The 15,036-nt window shown below is 40.6% G+C and overlaps 1 protein-coding gene across 2 annotated transcripts in view; it reads left to right on the forward strand.

Annotated features, from left to right (window-relative positions):
- CSDC2 (cold shock domain containing C2) overlaps positions 1 to 15,036 on the forward strand; it is a 35,287-nt gene extending 20,251 nt beyond the window's left edge. For both annotated transcript variants that reach the window (XM_066596432.1, XM_066596434.1), the window contains exons 2-4: positions 620 to 825; positions 3,817 to 3,939; positions 10,261 to 15,036. In XM_066596432.1, the coding sequence (XP_066452529.1) occupies positions 656 to 825; positions 3,817 to 3,939; positions 10,261 to 10,423 (456 nt within the window). In that variant the 5' untranslated portion in view covers positions 620 to 655 and the 3' untranslated portion in view covers positions 10,424 to 15,036. The remainder of the gene's footprint in view (positions 1 to 619; positions 826 to 3,816; positions 3,940 to 10,260) is intronic.

Below are 15,036 nucleotides of genomic sequence, written 5' to 3' on the forward strand. Positions count from 1 at the left end.
ACATCTTTCATATGTTGTACATTCTTTGTCTACAAAAATGTGTAGCCACAGACAACAAGTCATCCTGTCTTTAAATGTTATTTCATCGCCCCATGTCTCTGCTCTTGTGTGTGTCGGTGTATACTGTATTATATATCTAGCCTCAAAAGCTCACTGTAACATCACATCTCTGTTAGCCAATAAAAGGCATCATATCTACAAAATGTAGTTTTTCTTACTGAGAACAATGACATTTGTCTTTCTGCTGGCTAACACGGTACCGAATGTTTTCCTTTTTATAGACATGGGATGTCTATGGCACGTAGGATATAACCTATGATGTATTTGATTTTCTCAGTGAGATATTTCTTGAAATCTACATGTATCGCCATTATTGCATCCAGTATTGGAAAGTGTGGCTTGCAGCGTGCCATTTGTCTTTTAGAAATGTATGGTTCATATGTTATCTGCGATATTCCTGTACTGGTAGCTTTGAGAAGTCTTTGCACAAGCTTCCATATGCCCTAAAGCCAGGCTATACAATATGTGTGTGTGATAAATCCAATGACATTTGTAGTAATGTTCTTTGTAAACAGGTTATTCCTTATTAATTATTTCTTTCTCCTTTTCTTTTTGGAAGACAAGTAGACCTTCCCTCATTTTGATACGTGCAGACATGTCTTCTGACCCCACCACACCAACGCAGCCTCTTCAGTCCCCAAAGTCACCAGTAGCTCCATCATACCCATTCCACAGAGAAGGGAGTCGACTCTGGGAGAGGAGTCATCTACTTCTTGGAGAACTGCCCAGCCCTCTTCCAACTAAGCGAACCCGTACATATTCAGCGTATGTATTATAAATAATCAGCAGTAAGGTACAATTGTAACAATTTGGGGTATGTGGCTTTTATTTGTAAAAATTGATAAATGCAGATGAGTACAAATGGTGGAAATATTTGAACAGGAAATTATACATTTTGAGTATATGTGCTTCCATGATGGGAAGTTCAGCCCTTATTCTCTCCAAGTTTAGTTCTGAAAACTGCAAGACATATACATCCTCATTAAAATGTGCTATTATTACCATTATCACTTTTCATGAAGGAGTGTGCCTGTGAGACTATTGGTGGTTGTTGATAGCCAACATCCCGCTGCAACAGTAGGCTGTTTGATCACTTAGATGCATAAGTGGTGTAAGAGGACTCCCTCCATCACCCCATCTGCATTTCCTCGATGCACAGATCTGCCATTTGTAAATGCCTAATAGATTGCCTGTCAGTGTAAAGTAATACAGCAGTATTGCTATATATTATAGAAGGGGTTATATGTTCAGACCCTCTAGTGGAGCTGAAAGAAAAGGTAATTTATTGAAAGAAAAAGTACTTTTTTTGCTCAAAAGGAGTGCGGTGTAAAAATTATACATATTGTAATGACCTCTAGGATAACATTAATATCTTATTTATGTAAATTTGACATATTATATGTTCAACAAAAATGGAAAAGCCAGTGAAAAGCAGAACTGGTCCTAATAGGTAGCTAGGTAAGCACAAAAAGTTTTGTTTCTTCCAAATGTGGTGGTTCAAGAATGAAAAGAATAACCACCCTTTCCTGATGTGCCAAAGTAGACTACACCCTTAGACCAGCTCCACACAAGTGTATTACAGCCACATTTATGCGTCCGTAATATGGGCGGGTGTCCTGGCTCAATCGTAGTCTAGTGATCCAAACTCAGAACATGATAGATCCCTATGATGTTCTGAATTCAGCTCACTAGAACCATGGTCAGACCAGGATATGTATTATGGACGCATAAATGCGGCCATGATATGTTTGTGAAAAGCTGATCTTAAAGCGACTATCCATTTCTGCAACAAAATTTTGTCCCGAGGCCAAAGGGAGGTTATTTTACCTAGTGCCCTCTACTTAATTCTTGTACAGCAACTAGAGATGAGCGAACCTACTCGTTTCGAGTAATTACTCGATCGAGCACCGTGATTTTCGAGTACTTCCGTACTCGGGTGAAAAGATTCGGGGGGCGCCGGGGGACGGGGGGAAGCGTGGCGGAGCGGGGGTAGCAGCGGGGAACAGGGGGGAACCCTCTCTCCCTCTCCCCCCCCCCCACTCCCCGCTGCAACTGCAACCCCCCCACTCACCCACGGCGCCCCCCGAATCTTTTCGCCCGAGTACGGAAGTACTCAAAAATCGTGCCGCTCGGGCGAAAAAGGGGCATGGCCGAGTAGGTTCGCTCATCTCTAACAGCAACCAATGCACCAGTTCCTGGGACCTTGTGCCAGTGATCCAACATGGTTCAATACTGATTGGCCAGGACTGCTTGGATCTTGGATCACCAGAGTTGGCCCCAGGAATTGGTGGATTGGTGACCTATTGGAATAAAGGAGGACACAAGGTAATAAGCCCCCTCCAGTTCTAGATATTGTATGTCTTGTTACATGTGAGACGATCACATTGGTTAAGTCTGATACCTTTGGACACTGCTGTTTTTTATATTTAAGGTTTGCTATATTGTGTTTTAGTTTTGTAGAAGAAAGCGGTATAGGAAAATGTTTCTAGAACTGTTCCTATAGGGAACTGCAGCATTTCAATTTAAAAGAAAAATACAATAAAAGTTGTAAAAAAAAAAGCTGTGTGTCCTATAAATATGTCAATGGAAATACTATGTAGTACAGTGTAAAGTCTGGCCACTGTGTTCTTATACCAAAGCTGCAGAAAGACTGCAAACGGCATGTGAATGCACCCTACATCACGAAATAAACAGCTTCGATTTCCTGAGGGTGTTGAACAGACACAAGGCTTCCCTCCTCTAGGCTGCTACTAGCTTCCAAGGATATTGTGAAATCATTTCAGAATGCTGATGTAACAATAACTTGTGAAAACATGTATACATAAATGTTTCTTTTTTGAGAAGGGAGGAAAGTATATATTGTATCACTTCAGCAAACTTTAGATCATGTGGTTATCCAGATTGTTTATTTCAAAATATCAAGATTTGCTATTTGGTTTGAGCTTTGTTAGTTTTTGAGTATAAAGAATAAGAAGACAAATAAGAACAGTACAAAATATCAATCAACATTCAAGATAGAGATAGCTGCATTGTGGCATAGTCAAAGATTTACTGACATTCAAAACAATCTGTAGATAGAAAAATGTATAGTTAAAGGGGTTGTCCCGCGAAAGCAAGTGGGGTTATACACTTCTGTATGGCCATATTAATGCACTTTGTAATGTACATCGTGCATTAATTATGAGCCATACAGAAGTTATTCACTTACCTGTTCCGTTGCTAGCGTCCCCGTCGCCATGGTGTCGTCTAATTTCAGCGTCTAATCGCCCGATTAGACATGCTTGCGCAGTCCGGTCTTCTGGCTGGTGAATGGGGCCGCTCGTGCCGGAGAGCTGGTCACCGCGTCGTCATTGTAGCTCCGCCCCGTCACGTGTGCCGATTCCAGCCAATCAGGAGGCTGGAATCGGCAATGGAACGCAAGGAAGGAGAAGAAAATCCATGGTGCACCATGGGAGAAGACCTGCGTTCCACCGTGGGAGAAGACCAGCGGCGCCATCTTCACAAGAAGAAAAGAAGAAGCTGCAGAATGCTGATGCAGGTAAGCGCAATGTGCTTTTTAAAAACTAACCCATGCTTTGTTTTTAACAGAGCAGAATGCGGGGGTAAGTGAAAAAAAAAAAATTTTCGCTTTCACCGCGGGACAACCCCTTTAATTTGTAGAGCTAATTGTTGAAATATATCTTGAGTTTGTACTTTAGGCATACCATATCCCAGTAGTGGGACAATGTTCACCTGATATATCTATGTTCTTATTAGCACTGCAAGAGCTTCTGCAGGACCAATCTACAAGGGGGTCTGCAAGCAGTTCTCTCGTTCCCAGGGTCACGGCTTCCTCATTCCTGAAAATGGAACAGAAGACATATTTGTACACATTTCTGAGTAAGTTCTCTTCATTGGATCATACTCAAGTCAATGTATTAAATAGCGTTATAATGTGATATATGTTTTATGTATTTTAATTTAAATGAGTCTAAGCATTAGAAGGAAATAGGGCTAAGTTGATGCATGATCAAGAAATATACATCCACAAAATATACAATTTAATATTGCACTGTTTTAAAATGATCAACTTTTCCATGTGTCTCCTCTGGTTAGAAATTTGTTTTTCATAAGTAGCATTTACCTGTGACGATCCATTTTGGTGGTCATACATGTGCAGTTGTTTCAGTCTTCTCTTCTGTAACATAGTAACATAGTATGTTAGGCTGAAAGAAGACAATGTCCATCTAGTTCAGCCTGTTTCCACTCCACCTTGTTGATCCAGAGCAAGGCAAAAAAAAAACAACCAATTAGGCAGAAGCCAATTTAGCCCATTTTGGGTGGAAAATAATCCTTCCTGACACCATAGTGGCAGTCAGAATAATCTCTGGATCAACATTTTAAAACTTCTTATCTGACTCCAAGACTCGGACCAACAAGCCTGCTGTTTATTTAATGTATATGTCCTGTAATATCATAGTGCTCTAAAAAGATGTCTAGTCCCCTCTTAAACTCCTCTATCAATTTTGCGATCACCACTTCCTCAGGTAGAGAGTTCCAGTCTCACTGCTCTTACAGTAAAGAACCCTGCCCATGCACCACTATTGGGTTCTCCATACTCCTGCAGGATTTTGCATATGCATTATAGATGAGTTTATACATGGAGGGTAGACAATTTAGTGTTATGACATATCAATATATTCTCCAACAATCAATATGATGAACTAGACATGGTACAAGTAGCACTCAGGAATCTTCTTGTTATAAAATCACATCCTCAGATGTATCTTTTTTGAGTCCACATAAAAGCAACATTTCAACCAGCGTGTGGTCTTTGTCAAGCTTGACAATAAAGATACATCTGAGGTGTGTGTGAGTGAAACCTGCCTCTGATTGGTCAGGCTGTGACCAATCAGAGGCAGATCATTCAGCAGGCGGGGATTTTAAAGCCCCGCCGGCTGAATAGTGCCGAGAAGCAGTTCAGGAGAACTGACAGCGGCCGCGGCAGAACTCCGGCTGCAGCGGAAAGGTGAGTATACAATTTTTTTTTTATTTTAACACATTTCTGGATGAATTGCAGGGAAGGGCTTATATATTTAAGCCCTTCCCAACAATTCATCCAGCGCTCGCCGGCAGCCCATTGCTTTCAATGGAGACGGTTGTATTGCCGGCTCTATGAATTAAATGGGCAAACATCGTTCTTCTCTGCCACAGCTGTTACAGCTGTGGCAGAGAGGAATGATTTGTATTCTATATGTTCTCAATGGGGTCGGCGCTGCTGCCGCCGGCCCCATTGAGCGCATATAGAGAAGAGAACAGGAATCGCAGATCGCAGATAGGTGCGATCTGCGATTTCTGTTCTATAATTTATCGGACGAGCGCATAAAAAGCGCTCATGTGTCCGATACCATTGCAAAGCAATGGTTTTATAAAATCGCCGGACGCATGCGCATGCGCAAATCGCGGCTAAAAACGCCCGTCTGACTAAGGCCTAACACTGTGTTCACTTGTTGTCTAATCCTGTTACTCTGATTTATCATGCATTTGGCTGATGCTCCCAAAACAATGGTGTTTGCAACCCAAACAAAGCATAGCAAGATTAGTCCCTAGCGCTAGTAATCTCTGTTTAGAGGTTTTAACTTTGTTACTGGCAACCACAATTTGCTAACCAATAGCGTCTACCATAAAGCTTTGTTTATAATCAATTCTCCCAAATCAAATGGCCAGCTCTGTAAAATGTTGGAACCAATGGAGATATGCCCCTTTCAACCAAAGTAACTAGGTATCCATGTTGTTGGATGGCTAAAGAAGACTTTTGGATGAGCCACCCTACAAAATTAGGCAATATTTCTGCAACCTTTTTTTTAATATTTCATTTTTATTTATTTTATGCAATGACAATGAAAATTAATAAAAACAAGCAATAACACAAAGTTAAAATACAAGCGCAAGTCCATTTGTGTAAACAGCTACAATATATAAAGAAAGAAAATGCTGAGTTCGTTGCTTATATTTAGCAATATTTGTCTACTAATCTTGTGTATTCATAAAGAAGGGAGAACTCCAACCACAACACGGGAAAGTAAAAAGAGAATAGAGCACAAAAAGAGAACTAGGGAAGAAGAGGGGAGAGAGAAAAGAAGAGGGGGAGGTCATAGAGGGATGGGACAAACAGTCAAAATGATGCTCCAAGAGCCCCTTTTAGTGTCATAAACAGGTACAAGCGAGATAACATTCATCAAGCATGTATAATACTAGGAAACTCTGAGGAGTCCTTAAAGGAGATCCAGCCCTGCTAGGTCTTGTAAAAGGCATTCACATCAGCCTCATCCCTAGTAACCAGTTCTTTAATTCTACAAAGAAAATCCTTCTCCGTAATCCATTCCCCAATTGTAGGGGCCATGTTAGAGCACCAGTGTATAGGTATAATGGCCCTCATGGCAGTGAGAAAGTGGATCAGCAACCCTCTCTTCACTGAATGCATAGAACCAGGAAGCATAAACAATAGAGCAATCTATGAAGTTCAGATAATTGTTTTATCGGATATGCAATATTGTGTGCTATGAAAATAAATAGAAAATACGTTTTCCCATAGCAAGTGCATCTGTGTACATGACCACCATATAAGGGTCAGGAGGGGTATCCTTAAGGAGAGCACATAGAAGGTGAGTGAGGAGACTTGTAAGATCATGCATGCCTATCTGGGAGATATATGCAAGTAAGGAAGATAGAACACTACCTCTGCAGCGCCATCTATTGGATGGCAGCATTCCTGCAAATTATTGTCCGACCCTTTATACAGGTCTTTGTAACACTGATTGGGAATTGAAAACCAAGCCTGAATCAATACATGTACAGCTGTTTGCTAGAAAGTGCAGAGGTATTCTTCCATCTTCCTTATTTGCATATATTTACCAGTGGAGCATGAATGGCCCTATAATCCTCCTCAATTACCTTCTTGGTGCCCTCTTTAAGGAGTGATGATACCCCTTCCGACTCACGTCATAGGCCTCTCACTAGCCAAATCAGAATCCTACTGCACACTGATGAGAGGCAAAAACCTTGAAGCAGCTGTCTGTGTATGGATTCTGGCTGGGGTTTCAATTCCAAATCAGTGTATGATCAGATCTGTATAAAGGATTGGACATTGATTTGCAGTAATGCTGCCATCCAATAGGTGGCACTGCAGGGGTATTGTTCCATCTTCCTTATTTGCACCATATATGGAGTATAAAGAGCCTATCATGTTATGATAGGTGCCAGCACTCCTCAGAGACAAGGGGGTACATTTTATGAAAATCAGATTGAAAATGGTACCACCTAGTGGTGATTTTGTAGTTCATTTCTTGGGCACTGCATGCCATATGCAGTAAATGAAAGCTTTTCACCATTGCTCCAAGGAGAACTATGTGTCAATTTCCCATTCCAAGTGCCTATGTACCAGGGAAGGGTAGTGTCCGCAGCTGATTGTAAAATGCAATAAAGTTGGAATATAATCTGAACAGGGTTAAACTTTTGGAGAAGTATAGATTCTAATGGTGTAAATTATATAAGGTAAGTGCCGAGAGGGGACAGATCGACGAGAGGAATGATCGCAACTAATAAGGCAGCCAAGAGATGGAACTCCCCAGGCAGATTTCACAAATCTCTACTAATGAAGGAAGAGCCAGTGAGTGTCAGGTTTGATGCATCCTCAACTTAGGAAGATTCACCTATACTAAAAACTGGTCCACATTCATTCCTGGAGGAAAACCAGGGTTATTAAATATGGGAATAAGTGGACCCCAAATATGAGAGATTACCAAACTAGCTGACAGTGCGGTCCCATGTTAACAAGAGGTCTCGGGTGAGGATAGACAATGGTTCTCTGCTTGGGCAAAAGAACTTCTCAATTCATGGTAAAGAAGTAGGAGCTAATGAGGAGAGAGACAACTGAAGGTTGACCCATTGTTTATGCCCAGCACCATAAAACCAGTCCATCATTCATGTAAAAATAGAGGCTTGATCATAACGCCAAAAAAAATCAGGCAGATCTGTGCCTATGTCTTATTTAGCTCTTTGCATAAGTTGGCGTCCCAGGCATGGTCACGTTGTGCCCCATTGAAAATTAAAGACTGCATGTGACAGCTTTTTAACCTGATAAGGACCAAGCACCGTAAATCTACGGTGCTTGGTCCTGGGTTTTAATCCCAGCTGATGGTAAAAATACAGCATCGGATTAAAGCTCCTGTAGCAGGAGCAGGTCGGGTCCTCTTCTGCCTTCTCTCTTGCAGGCAGCTATTAATGAGCACCATATAATGAATAGAGAAAATGGAAGTCCCACTTACGCTATTCAACCTAGGCATCACGTGACCGTCAGGTGTCCCCTGCCATGGCAGAGCTGTAGGGTCTTAGCGAACCCAAATCAGCTCTGTTAGTAACTACTGTTACTACAGGGGATGTTTTCTTCTGTAACTGGGGCTCCTATGGATGCCCCAGCTACACGGGAAAAGTGTGAAATAAAAAAAAAACAATTTGAATGTCCTCCAAAGATCCTATATGACATCATGAGGGACATAGATGTATAAAAAAGAAAATGAGCCAGCACTGACACCAACCTAAACTGTTATCATAAGCACCCTGTAATCCAAGACTGCACAAATTATATATCAAAGCATCCAAAACAAAATGAGAAACTCATTCCTGTACTTTATTTTAGTGTAAATAGGAAAATTTTACGTGTTTACGTGTAATAAAACAAAAAAATGGGGAAAAAAATTCTGTCAAAACAGGTATAAAAATAGCCCTATATGTCTCAGAAAAAAATGCAGCAAAAATAATTTTAGTAGCTGAAGAAAAAATAATAAGACCACAAAACCACCACATAGGTAAAATACCTAAAAAGTGTCTTGTCCTTCTAAACCAACAATACTCTGGTCTTCAAGGGCTAAAGAAGGGCAGAGGTAAATATATCAGTAGGGCTTGAAACAAATAGAGGAATTGAGGCAAAATATCCATCTTGATGATGTTGATTCTTCTAAACCAGGACAAAATTACTGGATTGTAAGAGTACAGATCAGCTATGACCCAAGAGAGAAGTGGTTAAAAGTTCAATGTTTAAAATTGAGATAAATCAGTAGGCCATTTCTGCATTTTAGGCCATTCTGATATTTAAGATTTCTGTTTCAGAGAGGTTTTCTTTAAAATTGCTAACAAACCATATTTGGTAAATTCACTTTAAATAGAAGGGAGAGAAATTCTGGGGTTGGTGACAAATAAAAAAATCTAAGACACCTTTGTATTAATGGCCCCTGACCGATAGACCCTTAATAACAGAATTATGGCGTATAGCTACCACTAGATGCTCCATCACAAGACATAAAAAAGGGGGGACAAAGGACACCCTTGTCTGGTTCCATTGGAGATCATAAAAGGGGCTGAAAGAATCCCATTTGTACAGACTTTCAGACAAGGCCTATGATACAAAGCCATGATTTAATCTAGTGTAGAAGGACCAAGGCCAATTTGTGACAGGTTACTTCACTGAAATGACCAGTGAATTTTGTCACATTTTTGTTTTTTTTATCTTTAATAGAACTTGCCAACAGAGTCATGCTGCCCTGGCCATGGGTGGTATGAAATACCAGCTAGCTCCCTCATTACAAAGAACCTCATTTTACTCTGAAGCATTGTGGAGTTTCAGAGAAAACATAATTTTAAAAAGAGACGGTAATAGGCAGAAGTGTCCACCGGGCAGCTTACCTTTGACTTCTCCACTCCTTAAAAGACTGATCTCTTTCTATATACAAATAGAGAGAGACATGTTAGCCAAGCCGAGCTAACCGGAGAGCAGCTGGAGGGGAGATACCCTGTGGACCATTGGTATTTCAAGCTGCCCATGGTTAGGACAGCATGAATTTACTTATAGGTTCTCTATATTACATTGTTATGAAAACAAATGTCAATGGTGTGTCAGGTGCGTCACCCCCAAGAAAAAGGGGAAGACGCACCTTGAGCTCTTCAACCATATAATAAACCCATATATTGCCCTCTTCAAAGTTGTTTTTTCAGTGAATTTCAAACTGGCAGACAATTTTAGATTATTTTAAATAACCAAAATAATGTGCTTGTGACGTGGTTTTAGAAAAACAAATCTGCATTTTTTCATAGAGGACTTATTAACATTTTGTGGAATTGTCTCTAATCTATTCCTAATGCTTTTCTTACTTGTACTTATTACAGCATTGAGGGGGAATATGTGCCTGTAGAAGGAGATGAGGTGACATACAAGATGTGCCCGATTCCACCCAAGAACCAGAAATTTCAAGCTGTGGAAGTTATCCTGACTCACCTTTCTCCTCACACAAAGCATGAGACCTGGTCAGGGCAGATAATCAGTTCTTAGAGTTTATCAAAGCCTTCCGTAGGTGGTGGGGACCAAACAGAGACATAAAACTGCCATATTGACCCCGTGTCTAAACTTTCAAGAGTCAGATCTTCAGGAAAGATTGAGCCAGTCATGCTGGGAAAATTTTCTTTATTAATGAAGATGAGGGAAAAAAGACTGGTTCAAGCTGTCCCTAAGATCTATAATTAATTCCTAGGCTTGTCACTTGTCCTAACGTCAATATCATTGAGTTGGATTCCATCCAATGTACTATGGGGATTCTCTTGATCCTCAGCACATAGCAGTATATTATACTATCACATGCTGTCATCTGTTTTTCACTCTGTTGGTCATTTCATGTAACCTTTTTATTTGCCATTTTTGTGATTCACGGAAATATAAAATAATTGAGTTGTCACTCTAATTCCAAGCCTGACTTTTCTCACTCTTTAGAGAGTACTACGCTTTTATAAGAGCTTTCAACAGTTCTTGGGACTTCAGGTTTTAAGACCTTAACTATGGCTGCATTTCTAGATTTTGTATCATCGGCTCATTATTGCTCTGCTGTCATTTGTATTTTACAATTTTGTAATCACTGTAACCATATATGATCAACACCACAGCTGGTAACTTTTGTTTATCCTATACAGTACACTTGACTCCGTTGGCGGAGGGAAAATTGAGCATATATGATCTTAGCTAATGTGAATATGACCTGCTTCCCGATTTCTGAATTTTCCTGCCGGTTCTAATACTGTTTAAAGTATATTATTGTGATTTTTTTTAAATATATATTTTTGTGTGTGAGTGCCTTAATTCTTGTAGTATTGTGCACTGTTTTATATGGAAAGCAATGATGTTATTTCCTATTTTATTTTTTTTTTTGTTTGATTAGATTTCAATTTAAATGGTTGTCTTGATGAGAGCGTTGTCTGTTCCTCAATGATGTAACTTCTCCACTACAGGCAGTACCACAGTGAGATTGTTATAGCAGGTCCATACTGTAGCACTTATTGATTTATCACTAATGCCGTATTGAATATGAATGGAAGGATGAGCTGAAGAAGTCCAGTTCATCATGTTCCTGTAATACTTAGCAACCCCTATCATAAAACACTTTCCTTACTGTAACAGTTGGTCCATGAACACGATTCTGTAATTCCCGGGTCATTTTACATAAAACAGTATTCATCACATATTTTATAAATGCCTACAAAGTACAGAATTCCATTGAACAACAAATGACTTAGTGGTTTAATTGTAAGAATGAAATGCATGCCATCCTTGCTGTTTCCTTAATGTGAATTGTATATTTTTTGGATGATTTGTTTGCAAAAGTTTGATGAATTATGTACATGAATTGGAGGTAATTGATGCTTTTTTTCACTTATGAGCAATATGAGCCAAGACTGTCTACAGATCCAATAAAAGCAGTCAGTGCTCATATGCGGGCTTTGTCCTTCCGTTTAGAAGGAGATGATAGCATGGTTTTATTGCTTCTGTTACTTTCTTTCCCACATATTTTTAACCTGCATGACCTAGTTCTACAGCAATCAAGGCTTTCATTAAAGGTGATTGCATTTACATACACTGAGGCCATTTTTACTGCAAAAACAGCAATTTAGGAACTCGGGACTAGCGTATAGACTGTAAACACTGCATACTGTATAAATAGGGGGGTAATGTCTAATACAGAAATAAAAGGACCACATACCAAGGGCATCAGAAGGTGACAGAGACTTTAAATATTATTTGTTTAAGCTTAAAGGAGATGTCCCGCGCCGAAACGGGTTTTTTTTTTTTTAAACCCCCCCCCCCGTTGGGCGCGAGACAACCCCGATGCAGGGGTTAAAAAAACCACCCGCACAGCGCTTACCTGAATCCCGGCGGTCCGGCGTCTTCATACTCACCTGCTGAAGATGGCCGCCGGGATCCTCTGTCTTCATGGACCGCAGGGCTTCTGTGCGGTCCATTGCCGATTCCAGCCTCCTGATTGGCTGGAATCGGCACGTGACGGGGCGGAGCTACACGGAGCTACACGGAGCCCCATAGAGAAGAGGAGAAGACCCGGACTGCGCAAGCGCGGCTAATTTGGCCATCGGAGGGCGAAAATTAGTCGGCACCATGGAGACGAGGACGCCAGCAACGGAGCAGGTAAGTATAAAACTTTTTATAACTTCTGTATGGCTCATAATTAATGCACAATGTACATTACAAAGTGCATTATTATGGCCATACAGAAGTGTATAGACCCACTTGCTGCCTCGGGACAACCCCTTTAATAGAACATAAATGAATATAAAATATGTAAAGACAAAATTACACCAGAAACACTAATTTGCTAATGTGTATTTTTTCCTTCTACAAGACTTGTATATATTCCTACGACAGGGTTGTTTACTGTTAATTCCTAAATGTCTTCTATCCTATCGGCCAAAATGTTTTAAACCTGATATTCCAAATAATTAGAAGGAATATAACTAGTTACACCAATGGCCACAAGAGTTTAAAATTGGTTTAATACAATCCTCCAGTCCTGCAACATTCATTATTGCCCTTTAAGACAATTTAATTACCCCGTGCACCTTTCTTCAATGTTTAGAGGCCATTCTAGTAAATATGTTTATTTTTATTATTCTAGACTTAAGGCCCATTTACACCGGAGGAGTGTTGGGCAAACGATGCCCGACACTCATCCCTGTGTCTCCGTGCTCCTGCACGGGAACTAGCACAGCTGGCTCGCACACGGAGCGGCCAGCAGGGGGCGGGGCAGTGCAGGAGATTTCTCTCCTCTCGCTCCCCCGCCCCTCTCCATTTAGATACACAGCGGCCATTCGCTATGCAACGGCGGCTGTTTAAACTGAACAATGAGCCATGATGTTTTATGCAGCAGAAAAGATGAGCAATGAAGATCATCACTCATCGTTAAGTTTAAACAGCCGCCGTTCCAAGCTTGACAAAGACCAAACAGGTCGAAACGTTGCGCATATTGGAGGAATAAAGTCTATTTATATTTTTGCATCATTTATGCTGCCACTCTTCCTTGGAATCAGTTTGGCTACATGAGAATGTATGAGAGTACATCTGAGTACATGCATGGCAAAACTTACAACCTCATACATTTTTTAGAATATCATTTATTTCATATGTGTTATCCATGCATGACATGGCTAGATAGTACATACTGTACACACTTCATCTGGCAAGGCTTCATTATTCACAGTAAGGCCTGCTTCACACAGGTGTAAGTGTATTTATTTGCACAAAGAGCATTGCATTTTTGTGCACGTGTGTGTATTTTAGACCTCGTTCACACAAGTGTGCATTTGCATGTGCGTAGGTGCGCACAAATCTGTGTGTCCATGCATGTGCCAAAACACGCATGAACGAAGCTCCGTGCAGCATTGCTCTCAATGGGGCCGCTGCAGCTGCCGCCAACCCCTGCAGTGATTTTTCGAGGAAGGGCTTTAAATATAAGCCCTTCCCTGAAAATTATTGCTAGCTGTAGTAAGAAATAAAAAAATATATATTCTAATCTCTCTACCGCTGCTGAGGCTTTAGGCGCATCTAGCCACTTGTTCTTCCTGCACTGCTCTGAAGCTCTTTCAGCAGGCGGGGATTTAAAATCCCCGCCTGCTGAAAGGGCTGTGTCTAATTGGCTGAGCGCTCAGCCAATCACAGGTAGCGCTCAGCCATTCATTGAATGACAGCTGACGCTGCCTGTGATTCGTCGCAGCGCTCAGCCAATCACAGGCAGCGCTCTGCCATTCATTGAATTCAATAAAACACATTACAAACAGTGCTGTTTTTGTGGCTTTTTTTTAAAACACTTTTTGTACTTTTTAAAAATTTATTTTCTAAATACTCAAAAGCTGCATGCTCCAGGTATGATGGTTTCTCATGCACTTTCCTATAGGCTTCTCTATAGGACTGAAAGCACACATAAAAATGCATGTAAAAAATGAATGAATAAAAGCAATGCCACCTAAAAACACTTAAAGAAATGCATAAAAATCACAGCATTTTTCACAAAATAAAAGTGTGCGTGTGTGCGATGGGAGCCTTAAATATATCATGTAATAAATGTATACTAAAAAGAGAATGATTATGATGTAAAAATACATTCTTATTCACGAGAAAGAATTGGCAGGTTAGCAGTTGTTTACATCACATTTTAATGTGCATTTACATCAATAGACAATCTTTGGTTAGCCGTTGCTGGGATCCCTGCCAATCAGCTGATTCCCGATAATACTGTCGCTGGGGTCAGCGAAGGAAACGGAAAGTGCTGACCATAGTGCAGTAGTCCAGGTTGGTATTGCTGAGCAGCTCCCATTGATTTCAATGGGAGCTGTGCCTGCAATACCAAACCGGGCCACTGCGCTATGGTCAGCGCTTTCCGTTTTCCTCCGCTGACAATCGCAACAGCATTGGGAATCAGCTGATCTGCAGGAATCTGAGATGCGTGTCCCCCATGATTGTCTATTGCTGACGTGTCCGTCATCAATAGAAAAAGTTAACATAGTTCCGGAATACCCCCTTTAAGTATAAGTATACTTTTTAAGTGTAATGCTATGTCTAGCTATACGTCAGTCCATTTTTACAATAAAAATTGTGGTTTTCAGTGTAAA

Source organism: Eleutherodactylus coqui, chromosome 3 (genome assembly GCF_035609145.1).
Source record: "Eleutherodactylus coqui strain aEleCoq1 chromosome 3, aEleCoq1.hap1, whole genome shotgun sequence".
Taxonomy (NCBI): domain Eukaryota; kingdom Metazoa; phylum Chordata; class Amphibia; order Anura; family Eleutherodactylidae; genus Eleutherodactylus; species Eleutherodactylus coqui.